The 21,279-nt window shown below is 37.6% G+C and overlaps 1 protein-coding gene across 5 annotated transcripts in view; it reads right to left on the bottom strand.

Annotated features, from left to right (window-relative positions):
* Eml6 (EMAP like 6) overlaps positions 1 to 21,279 on the bottom strand; it is a 294,345-nt gene that overhangs the window by 103,543 nt on the left and 169,523 nt on the right. For all 5 annotated transcript variants that reach the window (XM_087216378.1, XM_087216379.1, XM_004867282.3 and 2 more), the window contains 4 exons: positions 15,756 to 15,849; positions 5,489 to 5,589; positions 2,775 to 2,977; positions 115 to 226 (listed from right to left, as the gene is read on the bottom strand). In XM_087216378.1, the coding sequence (XP_087072504.1) occupies positions 115 to 226; positions 2,775 to 2,977; positions 5,489 to 5,589; positions 15,756 to 15,849 (510 nt within the window). The remainder of the gene's footprint in view (positions 1 to 114; positions 227 to 2,774; positions 2,978 to 5,488; positions 5,590 to 15,755; positions 15,850 to 21,279) is intronic.

Here is a 21,279-nt window from a genome sequence, read left to right on the forward strand (position 1 = left end):
TGATTGTGGATGAAAGGACCAGTTAGGCTATCAACTACTACTATAAGAAGTATGATACTATCTTCTCCAATCCTGTGAACAGAAAGGTTTCTATTGCATATTCATGGATAGCACCTTTTGAGCTAGTTGACAATGCTGCTCGTTTAATGGCATAAGTCTTCAAGCATCTTTCAAACATATCATCCCAGAGCTCGATGATTCCATCCTTTCCACCTGTTACAAAGCCCTGAGGAGACATACATGGGTAGTATTACATACATATCCTGTATTACATACACATCTAAATGACCAGTCACCCACCCAACCCCAACAGGATTGCCCCTTGAGTAAGATAGCTTTGTGAATGTTTCCTTTCCAACTACATAAGGCTAAAAATATTAATAGAATTCATATGATATATTATGGAAATATCTCTCTAGCACACTCTCATTGTATGCCCAATGCATTTCCTCAGACCACTGGTCAATCAGCATGGGATCATGCAGGGCTGATTTGGTGTCAAGGCCCCAGACCAGAAGTAGTTCCTGTAGGACAGGGAGAGCCTTAAAATCTAGCTTTCTTACTACATTAAATATCCTTACTATAGTTGATCCTCTGCATTTGTGGATTTGGTACCTGCAGATTGAAAACATAGGGTAATAAAAACATTGCATGTGTACTGAACAGGCTCTTTTCTTGTCACTATTTCCTAAATTATATAGAGCTACAACTATTTACATATGTGGGGGGATTGGCCAGAGGTATATATGAGATGGTTATGCAGAGATAAGGGGGCTTTTGGAGCCACAGTCCAAAACCTCCAGAAATGCATGGTTAGAGATTATAAGAGCCTATAGGACACAAGTCCAATTAGGATCAAAACACATTGCCTTAATGAATGAATGCTCTGGCCCTCTCATCTCCATACTCCAATTTATCACTTAGATTTGTCCTCTATCCTTGCTTTGTGGTTCTACCAATAAAAAGCCACAGAAGCTTCAGTTTGGGGCTGTTTTTATGAGATTCTCATGCTGAGGGATGTTGGTTAAAGGCAGGTGGCTGGGCCTTCTTGGAGTTTGATTTGGACATTGACTCTGACTAATCCCTCATCCTTTGTGCCATGCCACAGTCATGAACTGCAACATACGTAGCACTGACATTGTATTATAATTTAAGTATGACTTGAAGTATTCAGGAGGATGTACAAAGGTCATATGCAAATACTATGCCTTGTTATGTAAGGGATTTGAGCATCTTTGGATTTTGGTATCCAGGAGAGGAGGGTCCTGGAAGCAATGCTCCATGGATACTGAGCATAACTATACAGCATTTGTAACCAGGGAGAGTCCATCCTTATATTATATTGTGACATCACAATGATTTTGCAGGTTAGCTTACCAAGGAATAAGAGTTTAGCCAAGTTATATCACATCAATTAGGCCTACACAAATTTTGCATATTGCTTTAATCTTTTCTAACATTTGCAGTATATCCAAAAACAGATTTATCAGCAAAATACAGACATTCCTCCTCTTTTTTTTTTTTTTGCACCAGGGATCAAACTCGGGTCCTTGTGCTTGCAAGGCAGGTGGTGTAACCACTGAGCTAAATCCCCAGCCCACAGACACTCCTTATCTAATGACAGAGTTCCATTCCTGTGACTAGGTCATTAATTGAATTGGTCACTAAATGAAGAATTGTATATAGTACATACATTGCAATATTTAGAACAAATGATCAAAGGAAACTCCAACTTGATGACTTTGCTTTTATTTGCATAATTCTTACATACAGTACTGTAATGTACAGTAAAATAGGCAAAAATTACAGTACTGTATAAACAACGTATAAAGTACCAAAAAAGACATTGAGGCTTTATTAAGAAAATGTACAGAACTGTACGAAAGAAATACTCGTCATAAATCTGAGCGATAGGTCATAAATCCTAACAGCATACCTTGTTCCTAAGTCTGAACAGTCATTAAACAGGTAGGCCGTTAAATGAGGAACAGCTGTAATAGCATAATCACTAAAGCCTCTATTGTAATTGTTCTACAAAAAACCTACTTTTGTTGAGGGATCAACTCATTTAGCTGGGGATAGATAAATGAAAACTGAGGCTGGACTTCCTTTTGTGTGTTGAGGGTCTTGGACTGGAGGTCAGAGTGCACAGATGACTGGAACCACCAGCAAATTAGAAAGGAATGAAAAAACTGGCATTTGTGGCAAATTAATTGGAAAAGTGTTTTAATAGTACTGCATGTTAAACGTAACCTTTGTAAAGGAGTGCTACAAGGCTGGTGAGTGGCTGGACAGACAAGAACAAAGATGAGCTGAAGCAGAAATGTGGCCATGAGCAGACTTTAACACTCTTGGTGAAGCCGAACCTGTCTATGCAGGAGCCAACTGTTGTGCACGTACATTCTCATCATAACCAATTGGTGAGATAATAATCTTGCCACTTGCTACTGCAGCTTCCTGCCGATTGTGTTGATGAAGAGGAAGACAACTCTGAAATATACTTCAGGATTCTTTTGCTAATGTGTGTCCATATTTAGGAAGCATAAGTGTGGAAAAAAAGTAGAGAAACTGCACATAAAGAAACAATTAACAGAAGAGAATTAGAAAACCATTTGTGTTCCCTTTCTTAATGTGCTTTGACTAGAGCTCTCTGATGACTCCTTCCTCATTCAGATAGGACTATTTATAAATCCAGGCCTCCTTTTAGCCACCTTCCAAAGGTTGTAATTTTATAGAACTGATAAGGAAAGAGAATTCTAAAAGACATACCATACCTTATCTAATGCATACATAGCAAACACAGGCCCATCATGAGCTTTCACTGTCTTTAGTAGTAGAATGTCTTTCCAAATAAAAATATCTCCAGTAGCTGCTCCAGAAAACACCAGATCTTCCATTCTCCCATAAGAAACGCACATCATTGTTTCCAGTTTTCCAACACCTCCGAAAATTCCTCTTTTAGAGGTAAAACCCCCACCTGCAGTAGACAGAGTATTTATTACTCTTAAAAAGTTGATACTTCATATTAGTATGTAGATTGACTAAGTTCAATGAAAAAATCCAGAGTTATACATAATGATGTATAAAAATGAAAGAGAACATCATAAACAAAAATATTTTAAGAGGACTTCTCACCCACTCTTTCATTAATTCAGTGTTTATTGAATCCCTGTTTTATGCTCAATGCTGGAGATATAAAGATGAAAAGAAAGAGTTCCTGCCGTTAAGGAATTAGGGCCTGGCTAGAGAAGCCTTAGTAAGCATTTCAGTCTAAGGCACACAACTAAACAAAGCTCAGGGCAAGTTCTATGTTAGCCAGAGAAAGGAGAAAAGTACATAGCTCAAGAATGAGGAAAGCTTTACTGAACAATGATCCAAAAAATGCAGGCACAATTTCCATGAATTGGAGGCTGAGGCAAGAGGATTCCAAGTTTAAGGGGAGATTGGGTAACTTAGAAAGACTCTGTCTCAGCATAAAGAATACAAAGGACTAGAGTGTAGCTTAGTAGGTGGTAGGGTACCCCTAAATTCAACCCCAGTACCATAAACAAACAAACAAACAAACAGGACTGTCTATGAAAAATAGAAATCCCTTTTATATGTTCTGCCTAAATTTTTATCACAGAAATCTGGGGGTGAGGACAACTGTTATGTATGACAAAGTAGTACACTGGGAAAAATACCGTGAGATTTGTTCCCTAGCCAGTTTCATTTCCCTGCCAGTCCTTGATCATTGTTGAAAAACTAGATTTGTGATTGTTGATTGTGATATGTCAACTAGAAACAAGGATTACATTAGCTGTTAGACTAGAGGACATGTGTGTTATACCCTGGAAGAAAATGTGTCATTTTGTCTATGGCCTGAGACTTTGCAAGGGAGACTGAGATTAAGGGCAGTGGACTAATCAGCAGAGAAAATTTTAAGGCAGCCCTGTCTATGGTGTGGGTACTTCTACCTGTTTTTAGCCAGATCTACAGTGAACTCCTGAGCAAAAAGCAGATGTGAAAACTGCAATTTTATCAGAAAAGGAGCAGCTACAGAATTGGGGCAAAGAAGATCATAGTTGCTGAAAAGATTAATATTAAAAAGAAGCCAAGTACTTTATATCAGGACAATAGAAAAAAATGGCTTGAAGGTATTTCAGAAATCAGCAAGATCCTACCCTTTGCTGACTCGAGGGTTCAGAATTGTAAAGTTTTTGAGAAGACAGCCTGTGGGGCCTCTGCTAGAGAAGGGCCACCTTGGGAATTGCTTCCTGGGATTTATTTCGTAGTGCTCAGCCATTCATCTACTCAGAAACCTCTGCAACTGTAACCCAAGGGGGCCTAACTATAGCTTGAGCTGGCAGCAGATGTTGGCATCATCTATGTGGTGCTGTTTTTACAGGCATGTAGAATGCAAGAGGTATGAGGTTGAGGCTTCCATTCAGATTTTAGAAGAAGGCTTTGGGGACCAGGCAGTGTGCCTCTGAAAGGGCTGTGTAGGAGGCTGTGAGAGTGAAACCAAAAGTGTGGTGGAGACCCTTGGAAGTTGGAGATATCATGAATGTGGAACGTATGCTAAGGAAAGCCATAGCTGTGAGCAGAGCCACCCCAAGAGAGAGGCCATGAGGAATGCAACCAGCAATTCCATAGAGGTGGGGCCATCTAAGCCTTTTGGGGTTCACATTTCCACACAACTTACCCCGGGGGCTGGACATGGACCTATAGGATTTAAAGTTTGCCCTACTGGGTTTCAGTCTAAGCCAAAATAAACTACTCCTTTAAATTGTGGATGTTGTATATTGTGCTCCAGTGATAAGAAAGTGACTAAGATGAACTCCCTTAGGACAATTACAGACTCACTCTCCACATTCTCCACTACTGTCCTTCCTTTACAAACAGGAAACTGAAACAGGAACCTATTCAGTTTTGTGCATTATGAGATTGGGCTTGGTACCAAAGCTGATGCTAATGATTCAGAAACAGTCACAATGATGACTTATTATTGAGAATAAGATACTCTTCCATGTTTGGTCATACTTATTTACTTATCATTACTATGAACATATAATCCACAAATATTTCTTTTGACTACTTATGTGTGCAGTCAGGATTTATGCTAAATTCAGTGATAGATTAATAAAAGAACTCTCAAAATATTCAAAACTTTATGCACTCAACCAAAATGACTATTTCCTGCTCAGTCATCCAATATAATTATTGTTTTCAGAACAGATGACTAAATATAAAAATCATTATTTTCACAGCAGCTTATTTTCTGAGGCTTTCTAGACATTGTTGAATATGCATAGGCTTATATACTATTTTAAGTTTCACAGCTTAGACATTAAATAGTATAAAGTAAATTTGGGAGAGAATATTTGTTACACAAATTTTGTCTTAATTCACAGAGATACAAGCCACATAGTGGCAATGGTCCCAAACCCTCAACCTGCCTGGAGAAAAGCTCTCAACTACATAAATGATAAACCCCAAATAACAGTACCTGCTTGTTGCCAGAACTTTATGTGCTTAATCCCAACTGTAACCAGTTTGTCAACATGATGTGGGTTACACTTTACCACAAATATTTTATCTTTATGTCCTCTGTAAGAGAGAAAAAGGAAACAAATTTCTAGTTTGGCTGGAAGTATTTATTGGTACAGAGCTTTATGAAAAGCATGCAATTGATCTAACTTTTATTAAGCATATCTAACAGGACAATTAAATTAAGAAATGATTTAAAATATACACAGGGGTCTAGAGTAAAACAATAAGCTTTGGTTTTTCTGTGCATTTTGAGCCCTCTCTTCTTATGGTAATATTACTACCAAATCTACTTATGGTTTAAGTGAATTAGTAAAATCTTTAAAATGCATCAGAGTATCTTTGTGAAATAAAACTAATGCCACCACTGTAGGACTGCAAGTAATTCTGGGCACATGGAGATCTTGTGTAGAAAGAAGGAGAAGGTAGGTACTATAATAGTATTAATGAGAAGCTTCAAAAGTACCATTCTTGCGATGGAAGGCATCATTTCAGCTTAAACACATTTTTGCTTAGAAAAGTAAACACTATAAATTGAAGACCCTGGTCCATGGTCATTGAGAAAGAAAGGGTATCATCTAATAATTCAAGACACGTGAGGATGCTAAACATTCAGAAATTTAAGTTTATAACCCAAGGAGCAGACTTTTTTTTGTGGTACTGGGGATTGAACTCAGGACCTTGCGCTTGCAAGGCAGGTGTGGCACCACTGAGCTAAATTCCTGGCCTGAGCAGAATTTTATTTTTATAAAATAAGGCCAAATCATAGATTTGGGTTACAGACCTGCTGTCGCACTGTTGAGAAAATTTTTAAGAGTTCAGAGTCATATATTAGAATCTAAGGATGTCCTGGTCTTAATGGACTACTTAATGATCTTAATTTTTTAAATGTAAACATTAATTAACAAAAAGAACATGAATGATAATATACCTTATTAATACAGATACAAAAATTTTAACATATTAGCAAACAGAACCCAAAAGCACAATATTAGCAAACAGAATCCCCAAAGCACATTAAAAAATAGTACATTATAGTCAAATGCAATGTGGCTCAATGTTAGTGAACTGCATAACAAGACTTATTGTATTAGTAGAGGTAAGGAGAAAAAAATCATGTTTTCATTTTCACAGTTGCTGAAAAGGTATTTGACAAAAGTCTCTCACTCATGATTTAAAAAAAAAAACACTCAAAGTAGGAAGTAAAGGATGCTTCAGACTTATTCCTTGGATATTTTTATCTTCCTGCACTCCTTGTCATTGAGATACCCAGACTTAATCAAGACAACTGTACATGGGCTAGTTCTCCATGGCTGGTATGCCATCTTCCTTTCTTAAGAGACAGAACATGCTGGAACATTAGATTATTAATGGTGTGTGTGTGTGGTGTGTGTGTGTGAAATCAAAATTCAGATTATTTTACTTAATAGCATTCCCAATAGTCAGGAACAAGACTATCACCACTATCATGTAACACTGCATTGACTATATAACTACTGCAATTAGCCACAGTTTTAAATGTTAAAGGCAGAAGGCTGGAATGGGAGAGGTAAAACTACTATCTGCACATGATATAATTATGTATGTCAAAAATTCAAGAGAAAATATAAAAATGACTACAAACAAGGTAACTTAAGTTTCAGAATATAAAATTACATATTAAATAAAAATCTTCATATACACAATAATTAAAGAATATAAAATTAAACATGAAATAAAAATCTTCATATACACAGCAATCAGCTGAAAAACATAATGGAAGAGAGGACTAAGCAACACCAAAAACATCAAAGCATAGCCAGGGATTTAGCTCAGTGGTTTCGCCACCTGCTGTGCAAGCTCAAGGACCCGAGTTCAATCCTCAGTACAAAAAAAAAAAAAAAGCATAAATGTAACAAGGATGGACTATATATCAATGAGAGGGAAACAAACAAAAAAGTCACATCTATAAGATAGGAAAGTAGACTCAAAAAAACAAAATTTTTAAAAAATCCCTTTTTCTTCTATAGCAAAACTCAATCATAAAGATACCAATTCTCCCTAATTTAGTTTGTAAATTCAACTTGATTCTAATACAAAGCCCACTAGGTATTTGTATTATAATCTGGTATTAGAGACCTGGATTTTAAAGTTCTCATGGAACTACACAAACTACATAAACTACAATGATGGCCTAAAAGTTGTGAAAAAGAATGAAGTGGAAAATACAGCTGTCCTAGATGTTAAAACAATTTATAAAGCTTCCATAATGAAAAAAATATAGTAACAGTGTCTGAATTAACTGACAAACCAATGGCACAACAGAAAATCTAGAAAGGATCCCTCAAATATTAAAATATAGTGCATAATAAAGACAGGGACTTAAATCAGGAAGAAAGGTGAACTTTTAAAATAAATTGTGTTTGATACCAATTGCACCAGTGTAAAATAGTTCAGCTACTTTAGAAGACAGTTTAGCTATTTCTTACAAAACTAAACACGTTCTTGACATTCCTGCCACACAAGCTAACAATTGTTTTCCTTGGAATTGAATCCCATTGGTATTTACCCAAATGAACTTAAAACCTATATCTATACAAAAACCTGCACATGGATGTTTGTAGGAGCTTAGTTCATAATTGCCAAAACTTGGAAGCAACAGTTGGCAAATGGATAAGTCACCTATGGCACATCTAGACAATGGAACATTATTCATCAAAAAGAAATCAATTATCAACCCATGAAAAGACATGGAAGAAACTTAATGTGTGCTGCTGAAAGAATTAAATCTGAGATATCATATGATTCCAACCATATGACATTCTAGAAGAGGTGAAATTATGGTCAATAAAAAAATTAGTGGTACCCAAAGGGTAAAAGGGAGGGAGGAATGAATAGGTAGAACATGAAGGACTTCCATGGCAGTGGAACTATTTTGTACAACATTTTGTCATGATGGATGCAAGTCAATATACATTTGTCCAAGCCCACAGAATGCGTAGCGCCAAGAGTGAACTCTAATGTGAACTATGGACTTTGGATGACAATGATGTGTCAATGTAGGCTGATCAGTTATAATAAATGTAGCACTTTGGTGAGAGATGACTACAGTGGAAGAGTTGCATGTGTAGAGATGAGATACATACGAATTTGTCATATTTTCTGCTTAATTTTGCTGTGAATTTAAAAGCACTCTAAAAAATAAAGTCTAGTTAAACAGGGAAATAAATGATATTTGGAATATCTTGGTAGCTGTATGGAAAAAGGATTGGATCTGTTTCTTATAATAAATACTAGGATAAATTCTAAATGTTTTAGAGATCTAAAATGTAAAAGATTAAGCCATAGAACATCAGAAGAAATTATGGTTAATTTCTTTCTTAAACTGGGGAATGAGCAATACTTTTGTAATTGTGACTTAACATCTTAAAGCAGTATAAGACTGATAAATTTAACCATATAAGAATTTTTAAGTTTCTGCATAATGAAAAACACCATAGTAAATGTCAAAGACTAAGAACAAACTAAGAAAAGTACCTATAAAATATTCTCATCTAAAGAAGTGAACAAGGAAAATATATGGAAATCATATATCTGAGAAGGGACTTGTCAAAATATATGTGTTAGCTTTCCATCACCTGACAAAATACCTGATAATAACAACTTAAAAGATGAAAGATTTGTTTTGGCTTATGGTTTCAGCTCATGGTTACTTGGCTCTGTTGTTTCTAAGCCAGTGTCAAGGCAGAAACATGTGGTAGGAGGGTGTGGTGCAGAAATCTGCTCATTTTAATGGTAGCCAGGAAAGGAGGGGGAGAAGGAGGGAGGGATGGAGGGAGAGAAAGAAAGAGAAAAGGAGGGAGGGAGGAAGGGAGGGAAAGAGAGAAGGGGGGGGAGGGAGGGAGGGGAGGGAGAAAGGAGAGGAGGAGATTACCCTTCAAAGGCACACCCCTAGTAACCTACTTCCTCCAACTAGGCTGCATCTCCTAAAAGCCCATTTCTAATGAATTTACCAATGCATTAATCCTCTTAATGAAGTTAGAGCCTCACATTCCCATCACTTCCTCCAAAACCCACCAGCCAGCAATCAAGACTTCAACACAATGAGCCTTCTGGGGGACTTTTTGTATCCCAACTATAATATCAATAACTTACAACACAGTAATAAGACAAGTGACTCTATAGAAAGTGCTCAGTATATCTGAATAGCTCTTTTTCTTTTAGCTTATACACAACAGAAATTTATTTCTTACTGTTCTGGAGGCTGGGAAGTCCACAATCAAGCATGGGCAGATTCACAGTCTAGGGCTTACTTTCTGGTTTATAAATGGCTCCTTCTCGTGGCATCCTCACAAGGTAGAAGGGGCAAGGCAGCTCTCTGGGGTTTCTTTGATAAGGGCACTAAGCACATTGTTGAGTGATACACTCCTATGTCCTGATCACTACCCATGACCTCACCCCTTAATACTATTATTTTGGAGAATGAGCTTCAACATAATAGATATGGGCGACACAAACATTCAGACATTGGAGGAGCAAAGTGAATTTATCACATTTGTTAGGCTATTTTTCTTTTCTGTGCAGTTAAGATATTTCACATTTATTAAAATTTTTAAAATTCCATCTTCATAAGGAACCACCATATACTGAATTATTCTAAAACCTCTTCCCCGATAGTAATAACTTGCTGACTTGAAAATTGTAAAGCAGAAGTTCTCTGAATAGCCATTTCTACAAAGAAAATATACAAGTGGTCATGGAAAGATGTTCAACATCATTAGCCATTAGGAAAAAGAAAATCAAAACCATAACAAGATACCACTTTATATCTATTAGGATGGTAATAACAAAAATGACAGACAATAACAAGTTCTGGTAAGGATACAGACAAATTGGAGCATTTAGAGATGGCTAGTGAGAATGGAAAACGGTGTAATCCCTTTGAAAAACATCAGACATATCTGGGACTATTATGGCAGAAGAAGGTTTAGGTAAAAGAAAAGAGAAAATGTGCTTAACAAAAGAGGAGAAGTGCACTGGATAACCGTAAGAGACATTAAAGAGATTTCCTGATTGGCAGAAAAATCCCCAGACTCTAAATCATTTAGTACCATACATACTTTAGAAAGAAGCAGAAAACCAGAATGAACATTCAGAGTAAATAGTAATAAAATGTTTCCTGCAAAGAAAAGAAAATGTTACTTGCTTGTATCCATAGTGTCAAACAAGTAGAAATGATTTTGAGTGCAACTTTTCAGTTTTCATCTAATTTCTTACTGCCGTAAAAATGCCAGTGTTGTTTTTGTTGTGGCTAAAGTTCTCAACTGCAAATGATAGCACATAAACGCTCAGCAATCTGTGCTGCTGCCCTACTACAGCACTCATGTGGGCACATAAAACCTCTGAGCAAACACCGAGCAAGGGGGACAAAAGGAGCCTAGTCTAATAGCCAAGGGCACAGTGAGTAACTTGGTTTTCACATTTCCTTTCAGAATTTTTTTCACTTGCAGGGGTTTGATCTTGTGTGTGATTACGTTTTCTCTATTTTCATGAAGGTAGTGCATAGCAAGAAGACTAGATCTCAAAAAAAAAAAAAGATTTAAAATGGCTTATAATATAGAATAATCATGTAAGATAAATTAGGCAGTGAGACGACATACTGGTCAATAAAGAAATAGCCAGCTACAGAGAAGTATGCACAATATCCTACACATGAATAATGTGATAGCCAACCCAACTCCATCTTGTGCCTCAATTCCATTTTGTACCTGTGCTTGAACAAAGTGCTTGCACATGAACAAAGCACCCAACCCCCACATCCTGCTTGGCAGTAAACTTGCTACAGTTTCAGGATGTTTTGAGCTCACCTAGTGTGTGTGAAACTTCCTTGTACCCCCCATGAACCTGCCATAATTCTGCTTCTGTAAGATTCTGCTTGCTCTCCCCTGAGCCCTCCCCAACTGAAAGCATGATTTAAAAGGAGAAATCAAACTGCTTCCCATTGCTGAGGAAACTTCTGGGCATTAGCCCCGCTCGGCCACTGGCTATAATAAATGTGCGTGAATCTGGCACAGAGTGTGGCGCAATCTCTATTGTCCGAACTCACTCGTCCACATCAATAAAAATAACATTAGAAGAATATACTGAAAATACATGCTAAAAAGTAAATCATGGCCCGTCTGGATTGTGGAATTAGAGATGATTTTCATTTTCTTCTTGCTGTCTTTCTAGGCTTTCTCATATTTCTGTAGTAATCATGAATTATTTTTGAAAAAAATGTTATTTCTAAAAAGAGATGGAAATTTTTAAAAAAGAAGATGAAACAGGAAATGTATCAGTATAGTATCAAGAGGCTCTGTCATCTTCATGAAGTATATGTAAAGGAAGGAACCTAAAATAGAGCAAGCAATGAAGCTAATATGGAAAGGCTCATCCTGAAGTTCTGCTGATAGGAGAAAAAGAATTGAGATGTTCTAAGTTTAATTATAAAGGTGAGGAGGATGGAGAGGAGGAGGCATGAGGGAAGGGTTAAAAGTTAAGGGCCCAAAGCAACAAAAGACCATTTCACATTCCTGAATGTATGTTAAAAACTACCTACAATCCCATCACAAGCCCTTAGGTGCCTTTGTATCCTGCTTTATAATGGCAAACAATCCAGAAGCAACAAAGAGTTCTATGGACCCCTCCCCCTTTGTGTTATCTGCACCCCTTATCTGTAAGTAATCTGAGTTTAGTGTAAGCAGTTTATGCCTTCTTTCCCCAAATTCTCCTTGCCAAAGAGCTCTTAGCACTAGGTCCAGTGGTCATTTTTCCAACTGGCATTATTATTATTTTGTCCTCTTCCTGTCTGGCATCTGCAATGGTTCTATAAACTCTTTTATCTTAGAGAATCTTCAGTCTTAAGAGTTTTGGTTTAACACTGCGATATGTGGGCCTTTATTCTGTCTCTAAGCTTTCTCACAGCAAAACCACTTAAGATTAACATTGGAGACCCTGCGTGTGTGTGTGTGTGTGTGTGTGTGTGTGTGTGTGTGTGTTTGCTGGTGATCTAACCCAGGTTGCTACATCCCCAGGCCTTTTAAAATTTTTTTATTTTGAGACAGGGTCTCACTAAGCTGCCCAGGGGAGACTTGAATTTATGATTCACCTGCCTCAGCCTCTCAAAATGCTAGGATTACAGGCATGTGACACTGCACCCATCTACACTGGAGGTATTCTTTTCTAATAGTCTTTTTTTTTTTTGGTATCGGGGATAGAACTTGGGTCCTTGCACTTGCGCAGCAGGCGGCAAAACCACTGAGCTAAATCCCTGGCCCCATTGGAAGTATTCTTGTTAAGCATTTTGATAACTGTACATTTTTGCCTAAGATCCCTCCTTAGCCAAACTTCTGAGGGGAAGCATGTCAAAAGCAGTGAGTCAGCAGTCCTCAAATAATGAGACCCTGTTACAATATAAAAATTTTTAAAGGTGTGTGGGGGGTAGTGGGAATATAACTCAGTGTGAAGGCCCTAGGTTCAATACTCGGCACTTTTGAACAAAACAAAACTAAAAAACAATTAGTCAGGATCCCTTATCCTCACGTTACCAGAGCAATGCAAATACAAATAAAGGAACACAGAAGTGCTAGATTAGTTTTCCCATTATTCTGCTCTAATGGACACTGACATTAGGTCATTTACTGCCCATAAAAGAGTCTGACCTTAGTTTCTGAATTGCTAACTTGTATAGTAGACAAAAATGTAAACAACTTTTAAAATGAAAAAAGATTAAAAAGTCTATTTGTAACAGAGGTTACTAAAAACACAAAAATTAGCAAAGATGCAGAGCTATTTTTCAAATAGATTGGATCAAATCTCAGAGATCTTGTAAGACCTCTATGTACTAGTTCTGAATTTCCCTAACTTGTCAGAGCTGATAGAGAGTAGGTTCATTTAAACATGTTCACAAGTCTTCCAAGAGTGACTTCCAAGAGTGCATTGTACAGCTGGCACATATCAGCACTGGGCACAAGCAGTGTGGCAGCAATACCATCTCAGCTACAAATCTCCACCTTCCCTGGTAAGGAAATCTCATGTCCTGCACGATGGGACTGTCGTACAACAATCACACTGCCACAGCAACACAACTGCCAGAAGCAGGTTTGTTGTTAAGCCTTACTGAAGGCAATGACTGAGACAACTGGGAGGTGGCACTGAGTTAGCCATCCTCTTGAATCAGGGACCTAGATAGAGGCAGGGCCTGCAGATGCCCAATGGGTAACTAAAAGCAGGATGAAGCTTGATTAGCCTTGAAACTGGGTCAGAACCCAGCTCAGCTCTGCTGAAAGGTGTTAATCACATAAAGAGTGTCTGTAGTACAAGGTTCATTAGCCCTAAATTTTCCTGGCTTATCTCATCCCCTTTCAAGACTGGAGACACCAAGATAAGAGTAACTAATTTTCAGGATTTGCAGAGACATCCCATTAACAGCTTTTACAATGTCCAGTTTCAGATTCCCTGGAACATTGCCCAGAAGTTCCTAGTTATTGTCTTAAGTCAGCAGCCAACTCAGTTCCAGGCAAAGAAGAGCCTCACAGACCACCCCATGACGAGGCCATCCCCCTACATGGGGGCAATTATCTCATGTCCAGGAAACTCCTTCTCTAACCAAACAGGAGCTTTCATATAATAATGGGAATCAAATTGCCTCAAGCAATGATAGCTCTCCCAGAACCTTAATGAGCCAGTCCTGAGATACTTATCAACCAGACCATAGCCTGACCAACTCCCCAGCTATGCAAACCCCCAACCTTTGCCTTGTTCCCCTTTTCTATAAAACCTTAAAACTTCTCCTAGACCTTGAAGACAGATCTTGGACTTCTTTAATCTGTGCATAGCCATGTTGAGTAAAGCTTCTTCTACTGTTCACCATGATTGGCATTATAGGGCAGGTGGCCAAGCCTGGACAGTTGGGATCCCCAGACCCGCCTCAGGGCTTTAATGTTTCTGGAATGTAACTGGTGAGCCACCCACAGCAGTAGAGGGTTTTCTATCAGGAAAGGTGTGTTTGTTGGTTTTTTAGATCCAGACATCTTTCCTTAGGTTATGTGGAAATGCAATAGTATGTCATCAAAAATATTAAACTAAGATTCAGTACTTAGTCTAGGAGGAAAATAGAGCTCTGAATCTGAGTATTACAGTGGTGTGGTCCAATAGTAAGGGATACTAGAAAGAAAGACCAAAAGAGAAAACACTAAGGCAGGCAGATTTATGAGCTGTCTTTGATGCCAACAATTCCATCTCAACAGCAGTCATTAGAAAAGCCTCATTTTTTCCAAAGAAGGTCAACTGGAGTCCTTACAGCTCCACCTGCTGCTCTCCTCAGTCTTCAACAATTTGTAGATCTTCATTTATTAAACCAAATTGCCAAAACCCTTTTTCTTGTTTAATATTGTAGAGGACAATATTAATTTAAAAAATAAATGTTGGGGTTCAAAACAATCAATTTAAAATGCTTTTGTACTCCAAGATAGACAGAATGCTAGTAATGCAGGAAGAGCCAGTCAGGTCTGACAGTGTGCCCAGGCAACAAGTTGTACTGCTGGACCTTGGCTGCCAACTACGCTGACCTCTGACCAGGGATGGGCACTCGGCTAAGCTCAGTATGAGTAGGAGTGGAAAGTAATGTTCAGACTTAGCACTGATTCAGCAGGGAGGGAGGCTGGGGTACAGAGGACAGGTGGTCTATAAACAGCGGTCGGTCCTGAAGATCTATTTATAAGACGGGAGAGATTAGGGAAACAATTTGCCTGCTCTGAAAGCGAGTGGCAGATGCATACGGAGGGCCCTCCTTTCCAACACGCTGCAGCCTCATGACAAATGGTGCTTCTGACTCCAGTGACATTGACAATCCTTCACAGATGCTAAGACAGGAAAAACAAGGGGCAAGGCACAAGCTCAAGAAAAGCCGCTTTTCTGCTGCTGGTAAAAGGCTTTGATAGAGATAAAGCATATATTATTAAAACCAAACTGATGAGGAGCTCTCTGGGAAGCATTTCAGAATTTTCCAATTCCCCACAATAAACATTAATGACTCTATATTAAGTTTGGCACCATGAAATAGTGTGGTATGCTTTCACTTCTGTGTTGAGCTTTCTATGTGAACTTCATCAGAGTTTGAAGATGAAATCTTACCAGAAAATGAAAAGTATTGACCTTTACTGAAGTGTGATAGCAGCCGGAGGCCGTAAGATCTCGCAGCTTCTTACCTGCTTGTGGCTATCTTTTCTCCCTTTTTCCAGTCCCAAAATACAATACTGTGAAAATCGTCTAAACCAACCGACACCAGACATTTTCCATCAGCTGTATAAAAACAACACAAATGTCAAGTGACTCATTTCTTCCACCAAAAATCAAAACATTTAACATACTATAAAGAGGAATAAGAAATTGACCTTTATGTTAGGCTCAAATACATTAACAATAACATATATAGTAAAGAAACCTCAAGAATGAAATGTGTAACTAGCAATACTTAAGGTCCTGTAACCAGTTGCTGAATTAAATTGCTGACCCAGGATTCCAATTAGAGACATAGAGCCTATGGGAGAGCCTTACAGGTAGGTAACAAAAACTTTGTCTATTTTATGACAGACAAGCCATATGACATTTACTAGAAGAGCTACTTGGCTTTGTGACTGAGTCTATTTTCAACTCTAAAAAATTGGATTCAATTTAACTATCCAGGACAAGAACATTATGAAACTAAATTTAATTTCCCAAGTTCCTTCAAAAAATGATCTTATAATTTTTAAAGTTTTAATTTCATCTTTATTTTAAATATAATATAATGTACTGGTTATTATACAGGACATTTAGAAACTATGGAAAAAGAAAATTTAAAAATCTTCCCAATTCCTAAGCCTACATTTGATGTATATAAAGTCAGTCATTTTCTCTACATAAATGTGCTTTGAAAAATAAAACCAGGATCACACTGAACACTTTATCATCTAATCTTTTATCATATCATGAACATTTCCCTTTATTACTAAATACAATATTATGAATCATTAGTAGAATGTGGACATTTAGGCTGCTTTTAAATTTTTTAAATATAGTGAATATATAATTAAATGTGAAATAAGAGTTATTTGCTTTTCCCCTTCAGTATGGAAGAGGTACAGCCAATAAGGTTTTTCCTTTTCTGCCTCCTCACAAGGTCAGATTCAAAGGAGAAGCATCTCAAGGTCAGTGGTCTCATCCTCCACCCCAACTCCCCAGCTGTGTGGTTGCTAGGAGATGGGTGATCCTGCTTCTTCCACATCAGTTTATCAGAGTCTCTAACTACACAAGACCAGCCATTAGGGTACAGAAACACAAGTGTGTGAGAAACTGCCTCTCTCAGGTTCACTGGTCCACTCAGCATTTCAACTGCTACTTTCAAAGGCAGGCCTGGGGTAGACCCCAAATTATGGTGAGCAGGTAAAAGGAAACCTTGTCAAATTTGAATTTCAGATAAGCAAAAATAATTTCTTAGTATAAGTTCCATGCAATTTTTATACCTGTATTGCATCTTTATGTTTAAAATTGTTTTTCTGAAGTTAAAATTTAACTGAACCTCCTATACTTTCATGGCTAGATCTGGGAACCCAACCTCAAGTGCTAACCAATGCCCATGGTGTGAGTGCCCTTACTTGTGCCAGAGACCTTAACCAAAAGGAAATGGTGGTCTGCTCCTCTTCGGGGGAAGAAGAGGAATAAGAGAAAAGAAACTGGCTTAACAAATCACATCCTCTCCAACCCTTGACCATTACTAAGTCTGAGAGAAGGATTTAAAGGTTAGGCGAAACCTTTTAAGCTACTAGGCTAGGGTATCTGACGAAGACATTAGCACTTTCCTAAATGACCCAATTATCAGCAGATGTTCCTACAAACAACTAATGATATCTCATTATACTTAAATGTTACCAGAATTAAATTGAATAAGGACTTGTCTATGCATTGGGGAGAAGGGACTAGCAATGACTTCCTATTCATTATCAACATCATTACTTTTTCCCTATCTCTTGGTATGGCCTAGTTATGCTACAAGCCTTGGTATTTGATTATTTTGGTGCTTTCTCTCCCTTTTCAGATTGTACGGTCTTTCAAGGCTCATAGTAATCATATCACATATCCTTTGTCATCCTTACAATGAGCTGGTTTTCACTGAACGCTGATGGTGCTGGTGACATTGAGGATGATGAGGAAGATAAATATGGACTGTGCCTATGGGCAGTATAAAGGGAAAGGAAATGTACTATGGTATATAGCTATAAAATTGTTTCAATTATCATTCTTTTCAAAAACATTGCACAAATATTTAATGTCTTTTTTGTATCCATTAATTCTACATTTTAGTTTATGTTTTGAAAGCTGTGAATCTGTATTAATATGTCTTTCTTGGGATACAAGCATCCACACATTTAAAATGACAGCTATTCAAGTTTTATGTCTTCTAAAAAAGGCCTATTGGCAGGCTGATTTTGTGGGGTAGGGTCTTTTTTTAAGAATTTCTACAATGTCCCATCAACTTCTCCCCACTCTTATGTAACCTTTTTACATCAACAAGAATATCCTGACTGGGTCGCAATCGAAGAATCAGTACAAATTCAGAAGTACCTCAACGACCGTGCTTCTGCTTTGAGAGGGTGACTTTTCTTTGAACCCTGCAGGTGTAAGCTATTTATTTCTGCTTACCACACAATTTGGAAATTTAATTGGCCACCTTTTTATCTTTCCTCAGCTTTTATTTCCCCTGCAGAGACTTGACCTTAGCTTTGAAAATCTATTGTTCCCCTGACCAGTTAGGGTTTTTGGGGGGGCTATATTTTTAGAGTATAGGTACTCTCCTTTCGAATCTTTCCAGTCACAGTACACATTAATTATGGATGGTTGTGACAGTCCAGAAATAATTCGAAGGCACTTAATGTCAACAGTAAAGGGCAAATTAGAAAGAGAAAATTTTTATTTAGACAATTACAAGTTGGTCCTCCTATTCAGGGTTCATAAAAAATGCATAGGTTTTCTCAGTTGAACACAGTGAAATCAAGCTGGTCTTAGATGTGCTCATATTATGGAAATCAGTGCTATTTCATGAAGGCTTTTTAAAAATACATAGATGATACTTAGGCTACAAAATATTTATATAGCTGAATGTCTCCTTTTTTGATCTGATTTATTTATATGGAAGCATTTTTCATTACTACTAGTATAAAAACAAAGATAGTTCCCTTTTCCCTTCAAAGTGATAATAAATTCAAAAATTAAAAGAACTGCTCAATTCAATGAGATAATACAAATTCATTCCTTCTTGTCCACATCATCCAGAATTATGGATCATGTCCTAAGAACTGATTTAAAATGTCTTCTTTGGTTTGCTTCAGAAAAGTGGCAAAAATAAAGAATTGATCTAAATTCTTTTGTGTAAGGCTCACTGTAAAACATTTGCCTAGTTTGCAACAAGGCCCTGGGATCAATTCTCACTAGTGTCCCTCCCCCAAAAAAGGGGAAAAGAAAAATCTTTAAATCTCTTGATGTAACTGTCCATTTGTTGTCTTGTTTACATCATTTGCCTACCATATTTTCAGGACAATTTATTTCTTTAATCATACAGGTGAAGTACTATTAGCAGGTCTCCCTGAGACTGCGATTCCTAAGAGACAGGTGGCTGTGGGATAACGAGACACAAAGATGAGGCCATGAGCTAGATTTACCAATGAGCATTACATGGTTAAACAGGGAAATCTAAACAGTCTCCGCTTGTGATTTGCCTTGAGTTACTCACTTTTCTAACAGTTTTAAAAAGGGAGGTGTAGTTGCCCTTGCCCTGATTTCAGGTTAGTGTGTGATTAAAGGCTGCTGCAGAACAGAGGTCTATTTTCACTGAGGGGCTATTCCATGTGGTGGCCTCTATGCGTGACCATGTTCTTCCACATTTAGACTGGAGGGTGGGAGAGGCAGCTGGAGCAACTCGCTCATAGGCACATGGGAAGCAAGTGAGCATACAGAAGGCTCCAGGTGCAAGTCTTCTAACAAAGTCACACCAGCACAGGTGGAAGGAAGGGAACAGAGAAGGCCTTAGAACTGAGAATTCCTGGCACTGCCCCATCCCTTCACCACAGGTTGCCAACTCTGAGTCTAGTGGCTGTCATACCAGACCAAAAGCCAGGAGACCCAGGTTCTAGCTCTGGATGTGCCACTGCTGACTTTTACTCAGGCCGTATTTCCACATTCTCCGTCTCCATTCCTGGCCAGTAAAATGTTGTAGGAATTTCAATCTAAAGTTGTATCTTTAGAACATAACATACTATCAAGATAAATTAAAACAAATAGGCCTCAACTCCTTCAAGTATTGCCATAGGGAACACAAATATCAATCAACTACCACAACCATCTGTATGTAACCATAAATCACACACAGTGGACCTTGGTGACAATTTCCCTGAATAGTCCTTAATTTTAGTGCTTTCTAAAACTATCAACTAGATCCCTTTCTATGATTTATATATAAACATTGTATTTAACACCTAAGACAAAAACATAATTTTCCATAATCAAAAATAGTATCTTTTCTGAATAACTGGGCTCTTCCCTAATGTTTGTCATCTGGGGAGTACAGACTACCTTTGTTAAAACCAAAATACCCTTCTTATGCAGAAATACTTCACATCTGAGAATATCTTCATATGCTCAAGACAGGAATTAGGAGCAGTGGCAGAATTGGCTTCTCCATCTCTTCCTGGGATATCTGGTTTCCCTATTCTGGCAATGATCAAGAGGAATGCCTTCTGAGGGAAGATATCTAAGCTCACTTAATCTCTTGTTCTCTTTTCTCTAAAACAAGCAACCCAAGGAGAGGTGAGGGCTCCCTGAAATGCAGAGATCAAGGTACTGGGTACCAGGTCACTACTGTCAACTCATCTCAAAATTAATGTCTTTGATCAACACTCTGCTCATCCCTTTCTGTAAAGAATTTAAATTATAAGTTATTTTGATTCTTCTAAATATAAAAACCAGAAAATTAATAAATTCTATAGAAATAATGTAATGATTATTATATTCTATTCATATCACTCTAAGGTTCCTACCATTCTGTTCATATATTAATACATACACACATTGTGATATAAAATGAGTGATAGATGCTAGAGTTCCATTTTCTTTTACTGTACTTGATAAATAAATGTGCAAGAAACACACATAGTTTACATACATGACATTTTAAATTATAACTTTTATAAATATTGCCAGTAGAACTGAGTTACTTTTCAATGTCACCTAAAAAATTGGTATACTAGATTCTCATAATCATATAAACTTTTAAAAATTATTTTTGTGATATTAATGTATCTTACCACTCTTAAAGGACAGTTATTTATATTAAGTATAAACATATGTCTCATAACAAAATCAATTTTGGGAAAAGAGTACTTGAGCCATTCAGGAATAGGATGACAGGGAAAAACCCCAAGAAATTCATTCAACTCTGGGATAGAACCATATATGAGCTAAAATTATAGTTTTCTCTTATATTTTACTGCTTTATCCAGAACACATGGCACTCCTACTTTAAAAGTGCATACCCATCAAACTTCTGGAAGTTTAGCGCTCTGTACTCACTGTTAATCAAGAGTGTTAGCTGAGCACTCAACTCACAGGAGTTAGGCTGAGTAGTTCTCTCTCCCTCCAAACTCATGCCTTTCCCTACCCTCACTTGTCCACCAATATTAGTATGAATTGTTTAGCTTT

Source organism: Heterocephalus glaber, unplaced genomic scaffold (genome assembly GCF_053883595.1).
Source record: "Heterocephalus glaber isolate CG9 unplaced genomic scaffold, H.glaber_assembly_v1.0 deba00001457, whole genome shotgun sequence".
NCBI classification, from domain to species: Eukaryota; Metazoa; Chordata; class Mammalia; order Rodentia; family Bathyergidae; genus Heterocephalus; species Heterocephalus glaber.